The sequence below is a fragment of the Urocampus carinirostris genome, chromosome 11, assembly GCF_059441175.1.
Source record: "Urocampus carinirostris isolate Australia breed hairy pipefish chromosome 11, RoL_Ucar_1.0, whole genome shotgun sequence".
Taxonomy (NCBI): Eukaryota; Metazoa; Chordata; class Actinopteri; order Syngnathiformes; family Syngnathidae; genus Urocampus; species Urocampus carinirostris.
Window position 1 is genome coordinate 28,080,276 of NC_142359.1, and position 20,185 is coordinate 28,100,460.

Consider the following 20,185-nt stretch of genomic DNA (forward strand, 5'->3'; position numbering starts at 1 on the left):
GACATTTGTAAGTAGAGGTACCACTGTAAATGCCTGATCAAAGCAACAAAGGAAAGGAGCCTGGAGCGATTTCATTGTGGAATACGCATTTATTTATATAGTAGTTGCTGTGACGATAAATCTTAAAATGTGGCAAAAAGTTTTTTTTCTTTAATTTTCTAAACAATCCAATAGTGTGATACATTCGGCGTTTTGAAACTTTATTTGTTGCCATGAGTTTTGGGAATAACGCCCTGACAAACAACACAGTTACATAACAGCATTCTTTTTTCAGTAACAGGTTAATCTAACTAATTATTTTTTTTCAGGCCGTTACAATGCCGCTACAGTTACTAGCGTACAAAAGCGGTGCGTTACTTTGGCTGTAGAACGCCAAAAGTGCCTTGCCCTCACAAATCTGACGCTGTGTTTAGCAGTGCAGTTTTCTGCTCTCTGTAAACATCACGTCTTTTTAGATCAAATCACTATTCAAAATAGTGACTATTATATAGTTAGATAGCAATTACTAATATAGTTTATAGGAATGTGACGAAAGAAAAAGCAAATGAGGGGTGAGTTTTGACAGTACCCGACTTGTTTTGTTAAACGAAAGAAACATCTGGGTTCCTCCGGGACACCTTTATTCTCTTATAATTGGTTAATATGCATTTTTGAGTGGGGGACTCTGTGTTAATGTTAATGTGTTTGTATAAAAACTGAAAGTTATGTTTTTTTGTTATTTTATCTTTTTTTAATTGTTGTTAGTGTATTTCATGAGGAAAGAGGTCTAAATATAATAAAAGCTAGAGCTCTTGTCGGTGATAGAAAGGAGTGGAGAGGTGTTGTGAAAGGATAGTGGGATTGAGGACGCGTTCTTAAGGATGGGCTGGGCACCCGTATGATGCGGCAGGGGTAAACCAGTGAAAGCTGTCGGGCCCTGTTGTTGAACAAAAGAGTGTGTTGTGTCACCCTGACCCGAGTGACATGGCCGCTTTCTGGTGTCCCGTTTCATCTGGAGAGACGAAAGCATGACCAACTTGTGTGCCGAGGTGCCTAACTTTTTTGGGTGTTTGGGCAATTGGGTTGGCAATGGTCCAAATTTTTTTGTGTGTGTTTTTTTTTGCTATTTATTTCCATTTATTTTCTTTGTTATTGTATGTGTGTGTGTCTTGCTGTCTGCCACCCCTCTTGAGGGATATGACCAAGGTAGATAGATAGATAGTATTTTTTGTTTAGTTAGTTTATTTTACTTTTTTGTCTTTTTTGTTTATTTATGCTGCTTTTTAAGTCATTCTGTGCATAATGTTACATAATCATTAATAATGTAGGGATTAAAGCTACGCAAAAACCAGAAGAGCCATTTGCGACCCGAAAGATCCGGCCATGTCAAATTATTTGACTATTAACTCATCTTTGAAGTGACACAAATTGTTATTTTCCCTGGTAACTACTTACATTTTCTGAAAAGTATTTCAGTTACTAACTCAGTTCCTTTTTGAAAGAGTATCTATTACTAATTACTTTTTAAAAAAACCTACCTTTTTGATAGATTTCAGGTAAATTTTGAAGCTCAAAACATAAAAATCTTAGATTTGGTAATCATTTCCTAATTCATTGTGACTGTTGTCCCCAACGATCTTCTCTTCTTTATTTTCTCAAGAATGTTTTTCCAACCCATTCTTTTTTTGGGGAAAAGGGTGTTTAAAGCAGAGTCGGAATACATCTCCAAGACTGATGGCAATCTCTCTCAAAATAAGTAGCCAAGGTGGCAGCTCATCTCACTTCACCTGCTGTGTCAGGGTTTGTTTTTTTGTTAAAACACTGATATAAAAACGTCCCAAACTCTTTGTTTGAATACAGTATCGTTCAAATATAGAATTGTTCAAATATTGAGGTATCACTGTACAAATGCTACAACATTTAGTTGCTAATGCTAACATGGATTGCTGCCCCATTAAGGTTAGTATTCATACTATGAATAGCACAATTTAAGAAATAAATAAAAAGAACACCCCCACCTGAAACAAACAAGTTCTGAATAATGCTAAAAGGGTGGTTCTAATATTACAATATATCATGGTCTACTGTAATTTTAGGTGTCTTTACAACTTAATTTATCAGACTTGTATAACTTCATTTATTTGTTCATAATTACACAACTTCATTTATTTAGTTGTGATTATACAATTCATTTCAACCATGCTTCATGCTATAGCCAGAAGTGCCCTTGAACTTCCAAGATGAACAGGACTGAAAGAATAAATTAGTTTAGGGGATTAGATTAGTGATTACTGATTCAAATGATCTTGGTTGCTCATGCGCAGGGTTGGGTAGGGTTACTTTAACTTGATTACTTTCAATTACTTTTGGATTACTCCAATACCAAATATGCAAATAAAAGACAAAAGAAAGTAAATATGAATAAAATTACAAAATTTTGTGCAGGCTTGGGGAGTAACGGAATACATGGAACAGCAAAAATGATGTTGGCAAGCGGTTTGGATTTATTTTCATTTTGTTTCTGTCAAATTTTATGTTAGTTTTGCCAGAGATCAAAGAGATCAAAGCCAGGAGAGAAAGCTTACCACGTGTTGTGAGTCATAATTTTATTCATATTTAGTTTATTCTGTATTTTATTAGCATATTTGGTATTGGAGTAATCCAAAAGTAATTGAGTGTAATCATGTTAAAGTAACCCTACCCAACCCTGCTCATGCTATTCTCAGGTTTCCTGCTTGCAATCAGGTATGCCAGTTAATAACACACACACCGCCCATTTTAAGTCACATATTTTTGTTGTATTTTTTTTTAATTGTCCAAGATGTTTGCACCACATCTTTTGGTACCTGAAATTGTGGGCATTTGATATGCCAGGTCTGAGCGGAGTGGACCGATCATGAGCAGTAACACCTTGTAGGGGACCATGTGCATATATAAGTTGTTTTACATACTCCAAGGGTGGACGAGCTGACATGTTTGGCTTGCTCAACAGCAGAAGTTAAAAACTTACAATCAAAAGCTCACATTTTATTAAGTGACCCTTAAGACCATCCAAAACAGGGCGTTGTTATATGAGGCCTCTCAGAGAGTTTAGCGATTAGAAAGAAGACGTGAGCTAACCTGCTAGGTTGCTATGACTCTCCTTTCTTGGTGCCTTCCTATCAACACCTAATCTTCTAGTTAGGACAATTGGGTTGCAGATTGGCACATGAGTGAGGCTGAGTCACCCTGCTTGGTAATGCTTATAATACTGAAGTTTGTTTGTTTTTGTTTCAGTTAAATAAAAAAGGGGAAATAATATGTATATTATGTTTTAATATTGGACAAATGCAAATGAGATTTCATAGGATGACAGTTTTTTATTTTGAGTATTATTGCACACTCTTGTTTGTTGTTTTAATTATTACATCATTGTCACTAATGGTTTATTATGTTGTTGTTTGATTTCCACACCCTTTAGGGCAGATCTGCTTGTTCAACCTAGTCTGTAATAACAGAAACAGCTTGGGAAAGGTCGTTAATAAAAGTTTTGCGTTTTTTGACTTTCTGAAGTCATATTTCCCTGTTTTCCTCTCAAGTTGAAAACCCATTGACGTGTTCTGTCTTTATTTTAAATGTCTACCAAACGTTAAACTTGCTATCAGCTATCACATGAGACTTCCAGGAATCGGTTAACCTGATTTGAAAGTTAATGATAGAAAATGTGAAACCTTTGACCAATTATCCTTGTAACTCCAACTCCTGGCAGGCTATGGTGGAGACGGTGAACAACCTGCTTCAGCCGCAGGCACAGGCAGCGTGGCGCCAACTGAGCACAGGCGATCAGCTGAGGGCCGCCACCACACTGCTGGATACAGTTGAGCAGGGAGCCTTCGTATTGGCCGACAACCTGCTCAAGACAGACATAGTGCAGGAAAATACCGACAATATACGTGAGTATCCTACAAACCTCCGATGGATGCCTCATATTTTCAATTTGGATTTTATAAGAGGGCTGCAGCAACGAAACAATAAGATAATTGAGTTGTTGTGTCGTGCAATATATGCGCCACACCGCGTGTTAATTTATTGCAAATGTTTAATTAAATTTCCTCTTGATCTCGAGACAAACTTGTAATAGACACTTGGAGACCATATTTTGATGCACGAGGTAATTTTGATTCTAATCCAAATGTATTTATATAGCACTTTTCAGACACCGAAAACAAAGCGTATAAAAACGTCCAATGTACAAGAAATCAACATCCAACAAAGTCCTCGCATTCTCACATGTTGCCTCTCTTTTTTTTCCGAAATTAATAATAAAATATTTGCAGGTGTGTGGCATACATGTGCTCGTATGCCACACACCTGCAAATATGTATAGAATATTCTGTTGTTTTGTAAACTATTTTTCTATCCGTACAAAACGTCAATATTTGAGTAGAGGAAGACATTTTAAACAATCTATCAACTGATTTTCCAAATGTTTCTTTATTAACCATTGGTAATTGGCATATACATATATATCTCATCTCATTAGCTACACCGCTTATCCTCAGTAGGGTCGCGGGGGTGCTGGAGCCCATCCCAGCAATCATCGGGCAGTGGGCAGGGGACACCCTGAACTGGTTGCCAGCCAATCGCAGGGCACACCGGGACAGACAACTCACTCGCTCATTCACACCTTGGGACAATTTAGACCGGCCAATTCACCTGAAATGCATGTTTTTGGAATGTGGGAGGAAACCGGAGTGCCCGGAGGCACGGGGAGAACATACAAACTCCGCACAGGAAGTCTGGAGCTGGATTTGAACCCACGCAGGAGGTTCCCAAGACATGAACTGTGCCGCACATGCGCTAACCACTGCGCTGCCATGCTGCCCATATACATATATATAATAAGTTTAAAATATACTATAATAACAAAAATACACGGAAAGAGTAATAATTTCTTTCTACGTAAAAGCAGTCCAAAATATGATCGATCAAAAAGAATACAAAAGAAGGGTATTGAGCGAAGTACTGTAATAAAAAAAATAAGCATGATTGTTTTATATGTGTCCAGTAAAATGAAAAAAAAATATATACATAAAATTGATAAAATGATTTATTAATTTCAAGTAGAATAAATTCAAAGTATATAGTAATGATAAAAAAACACAAAACAAATACAATTATTTTCCTGGTAAAAAATTTAAAAGCATTGTATAAGTAAAAAAAAAGTAAAATTAGTACAATTGTTTGATAATTTTCTTGTAAAATAACTTAGAACTATAGGAAAATAAGAAAAATATCATTACATGTGTCGACCTTTAGATAAAATAAAATTTCTACGTAGAATCTTCCACAACAAAAAGATTGCATCATCGTCTTCCACTGCTCCCACGGTAACATTAAAATATAAAACATAGGCCTTGTCTCTTGTAAGGAAGCAAGCGTGAGGCAAATTAATAAAATGGATTTTATTATATCCGTCGTGCAATTCATGCGGGTATTAGGGCGAATCCGCTCTTGTTCGGAGGGTGAATAAGACGACAGCGTCTCGAGCCGAGGGAGACTTTACATCTCGTGGTGGTACGCTTGTTAATTACGAGCCGGCGACATGTTTACCAGGCTTCACCCTTCTTATATTCGCTGTTCGTGCCTTACGTTAAAACATCACTTATTACTGCCACTTCTTATCCATTTACAGTGATACATAGGTACTCGAATGATTCTATATTCGAAAAAAAATTTAGTCATTTTGCTTGGGGTATTTGAGTAAAAAATCGGAACTTGAATACTCGAACACAACTGAACACATGGCCGAGTGAGATGAGCGCCCGTCTTGGCTTTTGAAAAAATCGTGAGTCGGATGTTGATAATTGATTTAGTGCCATTTGTTGCCTTTTTTTCCGATGAAAACTGGTCCCAAGAAATAGTGAAAAAAACAATCGAGTTGAAGAAAGAAATATCCTCATCGGAATACTGGTAATACTACGTTAGGTGTTCTAACACTGATCCCGACCAGCTTATGGTCAAGTCCCGAGGTATCACTGTACTTGTTAATTGAATATGTTATTGTCAATTAACTAAAAAGAGGAAGCATAATAATAATGCTAACTTGGCTAGCATTCTGGGCAAAGTCATCAGCAGCTAGTGATGTTCTATACTATTATACTATACTATGTTCTATATATGTACCATTAATTTTTTTTTCTTGTTTTTTTGTTTAAGCTCTTGTCTTAAATGATTTATAAAATAAAAAGTATATCATGACAAGAATATTTATTATCTTTATTATGATTAATCTTAAGGCGGCATGGTGGATGGGTGGTTAGGGCGCAACCCCATGGGTTCAATTCCAGCTACCATGTTCTCTCCATGCATATACATATACATATAAAAGGTAAAAAAAAAAAACTTTTTCACATTGTCATAATGGAGTATTTTGTGTAGAATTCTGAGATAAGAGATTAAATTATATATATATATATATATATATATATATATATATATATATATATATATATATATATATATATATATATATATATATATATATATATATATATATATATATATATATATATATATTTATTTATTTATTTATAAAAAATAAGTACCATTCATTTGGATTGGCAAAAAAATGTTTTGGTACTCCAATATATATGGTCGAGAACCAGGGTATCACTTTACTTTTAGCGAAATAGATCTCTCTGCAATCACAATGGCCTGCTTTGCCTAATTTCTTAAATAATTGATTTAATTGTGTTTGCAGAGTTGGAGGTGGCACGGATGAGTACTGACGGGAATTTACCCAATTTAAAATTTCCTCAAACGGGAGGCCAGGGCAGCTCCATTCACCTGTCGGCCAACACCCTGAAGCAACATGGAAGAAATGGCAAGTATTGAATTGGATTGTCTTTTTTGGTCTACAACCAGGATAGACTTGGCACTCCAAGGTACATATATACTAAAAACTTTAAAGGGAAACAAAGCTAAAATACAATCAGGAAAAAATGCATAAATATATTTAAAACATCGTACTTTGAGATGGCCTTAAGTTATCATATTCGTGCAATGTTTGTGAATGAAAGAGCATATATATATATATATATATATATATATATATATATATATATATATATATATATATATATATATTTTATTTTTTTTTTTATATATACACCGTAAATTCCGGACTATAAGCCCCTACTTTTTTCCCAAACGTTCACCCCTGCGGCTTATTCAGTGATGCGGCCCATTTATGTTATTTTTCCGGTGGAATATTTGCTCCAAGGAAGACTATATATATATATATATATATGTGAGGGATATATATATATATATATATATATATATATATATATATATATATATATATATATATATATATATATATATATATATATATATATATATATATATATATATATATATGTATGAATGTATGTATGTATGTATGAATGTGTGTATGTATATATATATATATATATATGTGTGTGTGTATATATATATATATATATATATATATATATATATATAAGCCTGCGAACCCAAAGTAATGATTCACATTTTAGACACGATTTTACCTCTAATACGTACCAACACTGCAAGAAAAAAAGGATAATATGGGTATTATAGAATGCAAAGGTATACAAATAACTCTAATTTGCTTATATGGAAACAATGCTGGTGCTCGAACAATATAGTGTTCAAACACCAATCATGAACAAATAATTTTCATGTTCCAAGGTATCGCTGTATCGACTTCATGTAAACGTACCCGGTGATTGAACTGGGAATCGACTGGCAAGGTCCACCCGTCGCTAACGATGTGCAAAAGTAGCTAGAACAATTCCATTTTTAGAACACGTTCAATTCAAATGCAGTCGCCACTCAGCGGGATAAAAAAAAAAAAAAAAGTCCTCCGCCTCTGACGCCGTCAGCTCTGGCGGATATATTTCTGGCCGCCATGCAGTGTTATATGACCCAAATTGTTTTGCTTTCATCTCGCTGAGCGATCGAAACCTCGGCGGGGGGTAACACTGCTGCAGAAAAGTGCCATGGAGGGGAGGAGCTGGCCAGTGAATATGAATGAGCCTGGGTGGGAGATGATCTACAAGGAAAATGGGCTCTCTTTTTCATTAGGCCTTATGTACGAGCGGTCGCACTAACGTGTTATTTCAAATAGATTTTTGTCGGGGCAAAAATGTCTTTCTATCTTTTCTGATGTCAACTTACAAAATAAGTTCGATGAGCCTGGCCGTAACTCCAGCGCTTTATCTGCACATCTCACAAGGTTTTTGTCACGTTTGCCCATTGCTGATTGGCTTCCCTCCTATTTAAGCTCAGTGCTCTCACTCACCCTTTGTCAGTCCATCAACGAACCTTTATACCCGCAAGACGTGTGTTTTGACTGTCTGTCCGGTATAGTGCTTGTGTATCCTGTCCGGTATCGATCCCGTCTATCTCATCCTGTTTGATATGTGACTCCAGTCTCCAGTGTTTAGTATCGACCCCGTCTGTGTCATCCTGTTTGATACCTTGCTACAATCTCCAGTATCGGGTATCATTCCCGTCTATCTCGTCCTGTTTGATATCAGACTCCAGTCTCCAGATTTTGGTATTGATCTCGTCGGCCTCTTGCTTCCTGTTGTTCCACACCGGACATCTGCCTTACTTCTTCCTCCCAGCGATCGCCTAATCACTGGCGTTTGTATTAACGTGACTGCCCCATACCCATAAAATAAAGCTTGTTTGAGAAACGTTACAGATCTGGGTTCTCCTCCTGTTCTGGTTCTGACAGTTTTGGGGTTTGTGTTTTCTTTCTGGGATACAAATATAAAGCATCCACGTTCAAAATAGCCTTAAATCACCCAATTTGGGTCAAACGTGAACTTCTCTGTTTTCAGAGTTAATATGACCCTGCTTTTTAGATTGTTTTGCATATAAAAAAAAAGAAAAAGTGAGACATAAAAAAAATTATTCTCACTTATTACAAAATGCAACCCACAACCGACTCGGTTATACAAAAACATACCTAAAAAATGGTCGTTATGTTCAAAAGAGCACAGGTTAAAAAAAAAATTAAATTGTGTACAAAATTTAAGATAAATGTAATTATGTGACCGAAAAACACCAAGATAAAACTTTTGAAGATTACATTTTGTCATTTTATTCGAGATACCCCACAAAAATGATCACACCAATTTTAAAGCCCTCCATGTCTGTTTATTTATTTAAATTGGCCCTTAAAAAGTATAATTTTTGTCGTAATCCCCCATGTTTTTCTTTATACCAAACGAAAAGCACAATTGTGTTCTAGTGTTGAAAACCTCCCTAAAAAAACTTGAAAAGGGGTTCCATTGTTCAAAATATTTTATGTATGTATTTTCGTTTGGCCAATTGTCGACCCAATTTGGGTTACTTTTAGAGTTTTTTTTTTTTGTTTGTCTGGTATTATATTCCAAAAACTATTTCTTGATACATGGTGGAAATGTTTCGAATATATGTTGTTATACTGTAATCCCTTGTGTATTGCATTTAATAGGGGCCAGATATGCAAAAATCCGTTAACTTAATAGTAATAGTTGACCACAGATAATGGATCATGGCCACACGGATGCTGTTCATGCCGCCACGCATGACACAAATGTTCTCTCTCGGTCCCTGTAGTAGAGGATAATGTATCGGGGGCACACAAGTACAGTTCACTTCAGGCAATCGGGGATCTTTTTTCGACCTGGGATGCGATGAGGCCCCGAAGTACAAATTGGGATGCAGTGAGGGATTGCAATATAGGTAACTTTTTTGTCCTACAACTGAAATCCTGTTTGTTCAATCCCATTGACCAATATGTACATCAGAATTTTAAAGAAGTAGTCGTAAACAGTTTCTCCCAGTTTTCTTTGAATATCAAATTGGGAAAGAGCCTTAAAGACGAACTGATCTCTTGTAGATGGCAGCCTTGACATGAATGTTGAATTTTTGTGGGCCCCTCGCAGGCGAAATCCGCATCGCCTTCGTGCTCTACAAACACATTGGGGCCTACTTGTCCACGGAGAATGCTAGCATCAAGTTTGGTGGAGACGCCATAGCCGCCAATTACTCAGTCATCGTCAACTCTCCGGTGATCACCGCCGCCATCAACAAGGACACCAATAAAGTGTACCTCTCCGACCCCGTCATCTTTACCATCAGACATCTAAAGGTACTCTCAAAACACTTCAGAGCTACCAAATACTAAGAATCGTCCGTAGATTTAATAGAAAACAGCGGTCTCCACCCTTCTTTACCATAGACCAGTTTAATGTCAATATCATCACGGCCCGGTTCAATAATAACATCAACAATGTGTTATAGAATAAAAATAGTGTGATAATGAGATCAAACTTAATGCCTTTTTTTGTCATCCACATCCCTAGTGGTATACTGCTTAAAATTATGCACTTTCACTGCCGTGATTCAGTTTTTAAGTCCTGTTGCAGCCAATTTTGTGCAAATGTGCTCAGCGATATATTTCAACTGATCAATCATTGCTCAAATCTATTAATATACAACCATTAACCTTTGTGTACAAAAAGGTCCATTTCTGGTCACTGCTTGCAGAAGTATGCGATAAGGGAAAATAGATTTTGGCCGCATGAGTGCTGTTCACTCTTTGGTGGACAAAATGTTAAAAAAGAAAGGAGACAGGTCCCAAAAAAATGTGCTCTTTCGACCGTCGCTTTCTGAAACATTTGAATGGGCATGCTGGATTGTGTCCACTCAGTGCAGTCCGTTTCGGGCTCGTCATTGTGGCACACTTCACCAGCCTGAGCCGAAAAACTATTTGAAAATTAATAAATATGCATATTCAAAATCTGCTTATGTCACGGTGGGCCATTGCCCTCACTTGGGCCCACTCGTTTGGTGCCAGCTGTTGCTCGTTGCCTGATTGGATCCCCTCCAATTTAAACTCAGTGCTCTCATTCACTCCTTGTTAGTCCGTCAACGAACTTCTGCACTTGCAAGACGTGTAGTTGGACTCTGTCCAGTATCCTGCTTGTGTATCCAGTATCCGGTGTTGACCCCGTCTGCCCCGTCCTGTCCGGTATCTTGCTCCAGTATCTGGCATCAATCCCGTCTGTCCCGTCCTATCCGGTATTTTGCTCCAGTATACAGTATCCGCTTTCGTTCCGTCTGTCCCGTCCTGTCCGGTATCTTGCTCGTGCTACCAGTATCTGGTATCAATCCCGTCTGTCCCGTCCTGTCCGGTATCTTGCTCCAGTATCCAGTATTCGGTATCGATCCTGTCTGTCCTGTCCAGTATCTTGCTCCTGTATCCGGTATTGATCCCGTCTTTCCCGTCCTGTCCGGTATCTTGCTCGTGTATCCAGTATCGATCCCGTCTGCTCCTTCCTGTCCGGTATCTTGCTCGTGTATCCTGTATCAGGTATCGATCCCGTCTCTTCCGTCCTGTCTGGTATCTGCTCGTTTATCCCGTATCTGGTATAGATCCCGTCTGTTCCGTCCTGTCCGGTATCTGCTCGTTTATCCCGTATCTGGTATCGATCCTGTCTGTCCTGTACGGTTTGGATCACGCCTGCCTCTGGCTTCCTGTTCTCCCGCGGCAGCGATCTCCGAATTACTGCCGTTTGTGTTCACACGCATGACTTCCCTAGTTCCGTAAAATAAAGCTTGTGTGAAAACGTTACACGTCTGGGTCCTCCGATTGTTCGGGCTCTGACAGCTTATGTTCATTTTTGTATTAAAAATGTTGATTTTTACAAATACAGGTATAATTACAACTATTACAAAGTTAAGTATTAATAACTATTTAGCTATTTAGTTGTATGCAGTAATAGCATCAAAGCTATAAAAATGGCACTCTTAAAAGTGACTAAGAAAAAAAAAATTGACATTTTTCCAATCTACAGTATGATTTTCAATATTTGGCTGCTCTGATGTTCAAACTTGCATTTAAAAACGAATATGGCAGTGGCATTTTTGTAATGGTTGTTTTTACCTTCTAACTCCTGGCAGCAATCTGAACAGAACTTTAATCCCAACTGCTCATTCTGGAGCTACTCCAAGCGCACCATGACCGGCTACTGGTCCACGCAAGACTGCCGCCTGCTGGGCGGCAACATGACACACACCACCTGTTCCTGCACGCACCTCACCAACTTCGCCGTCCTCATGGCACACGTAGATGTAAAGGTAGGACTTTGGGAACGTTTGTACCTCTGAATGAGAATATTCTGTTTTGTTTATTCACTAGGAAACAGAAATACAGTAATCCCTCACTGTTTACTTTTTGCAGTTTTGCTACTTCGCGCATTTCAATCATTCATTGTGTTCTGCATTCTGATTAGCTAAACAGTCGCCCTGACACTTTTCTGCCTGTGTCCGCTTGGGCGTCAATAGCATTGAGATCTAAGTTGTACATCTATGTAAAACTGCTCAACAAACCTACGTTATGTATGCAAATAGTTTTCAATGAGTTTCTCTAAAAGCCATTATGTCAACAAATCGCTCCGGACTCACAAAAGCACCAAAAGACAAAGGAAGATGCTTTCTATCACCAACAAAATTGGACTTCTACACATGCTAAAGGAAGTTAAAAGTATTTTCCCAGTAACGTCCACATGATGGCAAGAAAATAGCATCTGAAGTATAGTGAATAGTTTTGAAATATTCAGAATTAATCTTAAATCATTTATAATATGCCCTGCCCAACACAAATTGCAAAAAATAACGGTAATATATTGCCACACTAATAGCATTAGTGCATAGTTCACTCATTTGGGCCAAATTGAGATGATTGCCAAAAATGGACAGCAATGTCAGTTAACAAATATTCAGCCTCTCCTTGATTTTGAAAGGCTTTATTTTCCGAATCAACATTTTATTCGGCCATTGTGAGGGTTTAGCATCCGAGTAATCTACAGTAACAGAAACATCACCCTGCTTTTCTCCGTTAAGCCTTCTATTACATCGTGATGGATAGAACTTCTTCCCCTGGGCGTTGCGTATCCGCTTCCTGACACTAAAGACCCACTATTAATCCACCTATCGGTCTTCTTTTACAACTGGGCGACGTGTTGTTTTTCAGTAGATAGTTTTAAAAGTGTCTGTGCTCGTCAGGCTACAGCTAACTCGACTGATGCGGGAACATTTTCGGGAAGTCTTGCGGCAGCATCAGAAGCGCTTCATTGTGGGATCTGTAGTTTGAGTAGTGTTTGATAGACCTGGGCCATTATAGTAGATGTATGTAAATGTATATAACAGGCCGGATATTATTGTACGCCAGGCCGTAAGTTTGACACCTATGTTGTAGAGCAACTCTTATTTTAACTAGATATACCTGTAATTTGATTATGTATTTTTTCTGTAACTGTAATAAAGTACAATGCCATTTTTTTTTAATCCTAAATATGTTATGCCTTATTCCTTGACTTCCCCATATCTGATGATTTAAACTTCTAGATGTCACGGTTGCCATAGCGCCCAATTGGCCCCGCCCGTGTGGCGCCAGCTGCAGCTCGTTGACACATTGGCTTTCCTTCTATTTAAGCTCAGTGCTCTAACTCTTCCTTTGTCAGTCAACGAATATCTGCCCCGCAAGACGTGGGATTTGACTCAGTCCTGTTTCCTGTTTGTATTTCATGTCCGGTATGGTTCCCGTTTATTTTTTCCTGTTTTATATCGGTTTCCAGTTTTGTTCCTGTCCAGTTTGTCCTGTTTAATTTCGATATCCTGTTTTGATATCAATTATGTCTGTCCTGTATTTTAATATATGTTTCCAGTTTCGTTCCCGTTTAGTTTGTCGTGTTTAATTTCGATATCCTGTTCTGATTCAAATCCTGTCTGTCCCGTCCTGCCCGGTATCGACCCATCTGCCCCATATCTGCTTGGGCAATTGGTATCGATCTCGTCGGCCTATGGCTTCCCATCATTCCAGACCAGACTGCTGCCTAACGTACACGACTCGCCATTTACCGTAAAATAAAAGGCTTGTGTGAGAAACGTCACGCATTTGGGTCCTGATCCGGGTCTGGTTCTTGACACTAGGAGGCATTTTTGGAGCTAAGCACTGTTGAAACAGAATTCATCTTTTAATAGCGCAAAGGCTCTCTCTCAGCATGAAGCCAATCCAATTGGCAGGGCGTAAATCTGCCGGTTCCGGCTAGATATACACCCAGGCGCCGAGTGACCCAGTCCACCGATTTATGACGGGCGGGGCAGCTGTCGGGACGGCACCGGCGATCGGCGTAGCTCTCGCCGTTCTAACCTTCTTGTCATCGCCACCGTACGTGCAAACAAAGACAACCTTGACTGTCCTTTGGCGTGGCCGCCTCGCTCCACCGCCACAGCGCCGAAGGTACTCTTGCACCGACAGTGATGGATGCTCCCCAAATATCGCCCCCTCCATCATCCGCCGGGATGTGCCTCTGATTTAGACTTACTGGTTCGAGGAGAAGAGCGACGCTTTGAGGTAGAGCCGTTTTCTCCCACCGGGGCTCATGCTAACCGCTTTATATTATATCCAGAGTGGATTTCAAAGAGGCGTCTTCACAAATGGTCACAAAAGGAGCGTTTGAATTTCAAAAGTGAGGTTTGAAAAGCAGCTTTCAATGCAGAAAAAATAGAAGCTTCCGTTTTGCGCATTAGAAATGCAGTGGAGTTTCCTTTTTATGTGTCATGATGACCACGTAATAAACATTGTTTACAACATTAGACGTGAAATTCAAGGATAAACATAAAACACTTGAAAGAGACCAATAAGATACAGAAAAATATTAGGTAATCAATAGGAAAACATTTAAATGGTATTTCTTGGAGACTTTTTTAAGTTGTAAGTGCATCTCAACAATAGTGAAAAATAGTGCAATGACATAAGCAACAACTAAATTAAACAGGAGTTGATAAATAAAATATGAATAATTTTCGATACATAGGTATGTATGTTTTCACAATCTTGTGAAATTATGAAAAAGTACCTTAAAATACAAGAAGTAATGGAAAGTACTAAGAACTATGAAAAATTACTGAGAAGTGTAAAAATATACTAGTTCCTCACAGTTGTGTGTGCTTGTTTAGGGTGGTGATGTCCCTGGGAAATCAAACCATTTCTGATCCTGTTAGTCTGTTACATTTAAAATATATTAATAAGTATAAATAGTAAGTCTTAAAAACTACATAAAGTACTGAAACGTTGTAAATGAGTACTCAATAGTAGTTAAAAGTACAAAAAAAGGTACTGAAAGGATAAAATAAATTACCTCAAAAAACTCAAAGTATAAAAAGTACTCAAAATGACAATGAAACAGAACATACTGAAAAGGAGGCCGCGGAAATGGAAGATTAACTGAAACGTGTGAAAATATACTTGTTTTCTATCCTTGGGCAAGCTCTGTTTTCCTCAAAGTCTTGTCTGCTTGTTCAGGGTCTTGATGGCCCTGGGAAAGAAAGCTGTCTCTGTTTAATTGAAATGTATGAATAAGTACAAATAGCAATGAAAACATATATTCAAAAATTACTGAATGATATAAAAAGTACTGAAGAGTGCAAAAAAATACAGACAATTACTGAAAAGTGTAAAAGAAGTACTGTATTTTCCGCACTATAAGGCGCACCGGATTATAAGGCGCTACAATGGGAACGTGGACAAAACAGTCAGATAGTTCAGTCAAACTTATTACCCCCTTAACATTCCGAAAGCTTGCAAAGAAGCAAATACGTGTCGTAGACACGTGCGGATGCGGTGTCCGTACGATGTCACCAAACAAACATTTCTTAGTTTCCATTTTATTTCTTGCTGGCAACTTTGTGGACAGCAAAGTAAGTCTTATTGTGCAGGGAAACAGGGTTCTTTACTGTGCATATGACAATAAACACTTTGAATTGAATTTAGTTTAAAAAGAGACTCATCACAGAAACATCAAGATCGTTCTAAAACAAGATACCGGGAAAATATAAATACACATAGCTCACCTAAGTTCTCTTGCAGCCTTCACGTAACTATGGTCTTCTTAATACCGTGAGTGTAGTAAATCCAGGAGAGTAAAATATTTACAAATACAGAATAGTATATGCCGTAGTGCAACCCAACCTGTGATTCACAATTATCTTTTTCGGCCAATTGCAGGCTTTGTTTCGCCCCTTTAGCCTATGCGAGACTGTAAATGATCAAAAGGATCCGCCCCCTTTACCTCCGAATAACTTTAGCCAATAGTGATCGATTCAAATGATGATTGACACATTGGTTAGGAAATGAAACGCCGGTATATAAATCCCAGCATACACCGCGGACGACTTCGCCTTTGGGGGAAAATCTAGTCGGCGGCTGCTTGCATTAGTTGCAAGACTTTGCGACTTAATATTGATCCATATATAAGGCGCCCTGCATTATTAGGCGCATGGTCAGCTTTTGAAAAAAATAAAGGCTTTTAGGTGCGCCTTATAGTGCGGAAAATACGGTACCTAAAAATACTTAGAAGAAATTAAAGTGACTTGAAGGTAAACATCAAAAGAAAGTACTGTAACATATAGAAAATCGAATACAAATACAAATACTAATGAAGAAGTACTGGTACTAAAAATAACAAAACGTACTGAAAAGGATGAAAAATCCCTGAATAGTACAAAAAACATCTCTGTTGTCTCTCTCTCTTTCTCTATCTTTTTCTCTCTCTCTATTTTTCTCTCTCTCACGCTGTATCTATCTGACTGTCTCTGACTCTGTCTCTCTGTCTCTGTCTTGCTGATTCTGTCTTTCTGTCTCTCACTGTCTCTCACTGTCTCTCTTTGTCTTTCATTTTCTCTCTTTCTCTCTCTCTCTCTCTATCTCTCTCTCTCTCTCTCTCTCCCTCTATATCACCCCCCACTCTCTGTCCCCTCTCTCCTCATCCCCCTTTCTCACTATCTCTTCCCCAGTCTCTCTGCCGTTCTCTATCTCGAGTTCTCTCTTTATCTGTTTTTCCCGGCACATCGATCTTTGTCTGTCTCCCGGTCTGTCAATGTATGTATTTCACTCTCTCGGTCTCTCTGTCTTTTGATTTTACTCTGTCTCTTTCGTTTAAAACACTTATCAGACAGAATTTGAGTTTTGCCAGCTTTTTAGTCTGTCTCTCACTATACTTGTGATTGTCTTTGTGAGTAAACTGTTTCCAAGATTAAGCTCTGCCTCACTAATTAGCACAGAGTTAGCATTCATATCAAAAACAATATGTATTTGAATACCAAGCAAAAATAATCATTCAACCATGCATTTTTAAGTGTTTTTAATTTATATTTTAAGTAAAATAAGACTTTTTAATCTCGAAAGAGGCAAAATTATCTTACCTAGCACATTGTGGGGTTTTTGCTAATTTGATTTGATTTTTTTCTGATCACGCCTGATCACAAAATGTCTTTGAAGAAACAGGAGTAAATCTATTTGAATAGCCAAAAAAATACTTTATACCAGCAAAATCTTATGCAAATCTTCGTCAAAGAAATCGGACATCAAATCATTATAGAACATCGGGAAAGTTCTTGCCTGGATGAGGACTGTATTTTTCCGTTTTTTCAAGTGTCCTCTATTTAATGAACTAATTATAGTTAATTAATTTATTGAATAAACTAATGATGATGTTTGTTGGTGATATGAATGAGTGGAGAGGTGTTGTAAAAGGATAGTGGGATGTTTGGGCGCCTTCTAAGGGATGGGCAAGGCACCTGGATCATGCGGCAGGGGTAAACCAGTGAAAGCTGTCGGGTCCTGCTGTTGAACAAAAGAGTGTGTGACATGGTTGCTTTCTTGAGTCCTGTTTCATCTGGAGGGACGAAAGCATGACCAACTTGGGTGCAGAGGTGCTTAACTTGTTTGGGTGTTTGGGTTGGCCATGGTCCAAACGTTTTTGTGTGTTTTTTTTTTTTTTGCTATTTTTTCCCTTTTTATTTTCTTTATTTTTGTATGTGTTGTCTTGCTGTCAGTCACCCCTCTTGAGGGATATGACCAGGGTTGATAGATAGAAGGATAGATGGATGGATGGATGGATGGATGGATGGATGGATGGATGGATGGATGGATGGATGGATGGACGGACGGACGGACGGACGGACGGACGGACGGACGGACGGACGGACGGACGGACAGACGGGCGGGCGGGCGGGTGGGCGGGCGATCTTGGTAGGTAGGTAGGTAGGTAGGCAGGTAGGTAGGTAGGTAGGTAGGTAGGTAGGTAGGTAGGTAGGTAGGTAGGTAGGTAGGTAGGTAGGTAGGTAGGTAGGTAGATAGATAACAATGAGGATATTATTTTCTGAACGCTCATACCGATGTTATCACACCAATGTTACTTCCACACCACCCCATTCGCCATTGTTATCTGGTATGATGAGCCTCAACAAATCATATTTCCTCTCACACACAGACATGGTCTCAAATACATATTTGGAATTCAAATGAGGCTTCATTTGTAGGCTTGAAAAAAGCAGTGCCAGATGAAAAAAAAAGATTCCACCTCTGTGGTGTGTTGTTTGACATTCACCCAATCCCCGTAGACTTCTTTGACAAATCTTTAAAAGCTGCGAATCCCACAGCCAAATGTGATTATTTATCACCGATTTCAAACATTTCCGTCCCGAGGCCGGCGACGGGACATCTCAAGGTTAGTGCCGGCAGCGAGACATCAAAAGTGGCGTCGTCGAAACTTGATCCTTCCGGAAGGAAGAGACTAATAATCTGGAAGACACAGTTATGTTTACGCGGGATTTGTCTACCCTGAAGGATATGTTAAACAATCGAGCAAAAAAACAACAACAAATAAACGTCAACTTATTCGCATTAGGACTAAAGTTTGTTTTTGAAGGAGATGAATTCAAAATGGCCACTACGAGCCCAAATGTCTGTGCATGTTTATGATGGTTCTCCCTTACTCATAGCTAAGATTGCAAACAGGATTACACCACTTTTTGAAAAATTTCCATTTGATCATTCAGTCTGGACTAGTCCAATTATAAAACAATAAGCGTCACCATACACATATTTATTTAAAGGGATGTTGTTTATTATTTAGCGCCTCCAGGTCGTAAAACAAAACAAAACATCAATTAATTATGCGATACAAAGCAAAGCACTCAACATTATAAGGGACCATTCTCACGCCAACAACCACCGCGCCCTCTATGGCGGCGGCTGGATCTGCTCCCGACAGTTTCTCACATTCTAGTCAAAAACCCCAATCTTCGACTCAGTTTATGAGGGCGAACAAAGACAACTCTAACTGTAGATTAGTATACGATCGCAGTTTTTTGCTGGATATGCGAACATCCAGAATTCCAGCGCAAATTTCGACGATCACTCTGGAGTGTTTACTTAGCCTCGGAGTGCTACGTCAACATAACACAGCGGCCTACAAAGCAGCGAGTAAAAGTGGCAAGCGGAAGCGCTGTGACCGGGGAAGGAAACGAGGTTGTCGGGCCGGGCTAACGGCTCGGATGAAGGCTAAACCCTTCAAAACGCCTCTACCATCCATTTTCCTATCCAACGTCCGCTCCCTGGACAACAAACTGGACCATTTACAATTGGAATTCTCATCGAACCGCGAGTTGACGAACTGTTGTGCTTTAATTCTGACGGAGACATGGCTAAACTCATCTATCCCGAATGACGCTGTTAGCATTGTGGGGCTAACTGCTTTCCGCGCCGATAGAAGCGGCGAGCTCACCGGCAAAAGTAAGGGAGGCGGTCTATGCATTTATACAAACAACAACTGGTGTAGAAATGCGAAGATAATCTCGAATCACTGCTCACGAGACATTGAACTTTTGACGGTGATCTGCAGACCATTCTACCTACCGAGGGAGTTTAGCGCGACCATCATTACTGCCGTGTACGTGCCCCCCAGCGCTAATACGAAGGAGGCAATGGACGTTCTCTACCGAACTGTGAGTGAACTGCAGCATGCTTACACCGAGTGCATTTTTATTGCGGCGGGGGACTTTAACCAGGCCAATATGAAAACAGTTCTCCCGCATTTCCATCAGCATGTAAATTTTGCTACAAGAGGTAGGAACACATTAGACCTGGCCTACACAAACATCAAAGGTGCATATAAAGCAGCCCCCCGCCCCCACCTTGGCTCATCAGATCACCTTTCTGTTATGCTAATTCCAGCATACAAGCCCCTGCTGACCAGAGAAAAACCTACAGAGAAGCAGGTGAGGGTGTGGTCTGAGGGGGCAATGGAGGCACTACAGGACTGCTTTGATT

General features: G+C 39.0%; 1 protein-coding gene across 1 annotated transcript in view; it reads left to right on the forward strand.

Annotated features, from left to right (window-relative positions):
• Positions 1-20,185, forward strand: part of LOC148356997 (adhesion G protein-coupled receptor L3-like) — a 282,571-nt gene that overhangs the window by 197,641 nt on the left and 64,745 nt on the right. Inside the window, exons 13-16 of the mRNA XM_088348691.1 lie at positions 3,728-3,911; positions 6,722-6,844; positions 9,951-10,156; positions 11,971-12,147. Of these exons, the coding sequence (XP_088204817.1) occupies positions 3,728-3,911; positions 6,722-6,844; positions 9,951-10,156; positions 11,971-12,147 (690 nt within the window). The remainder of the gene's footprint in view (positions 1-3,727; positions 3,912-6,721; positions 6,845-9,950; positions 10,157-11,970; positions 12,148-20,185) is intronic.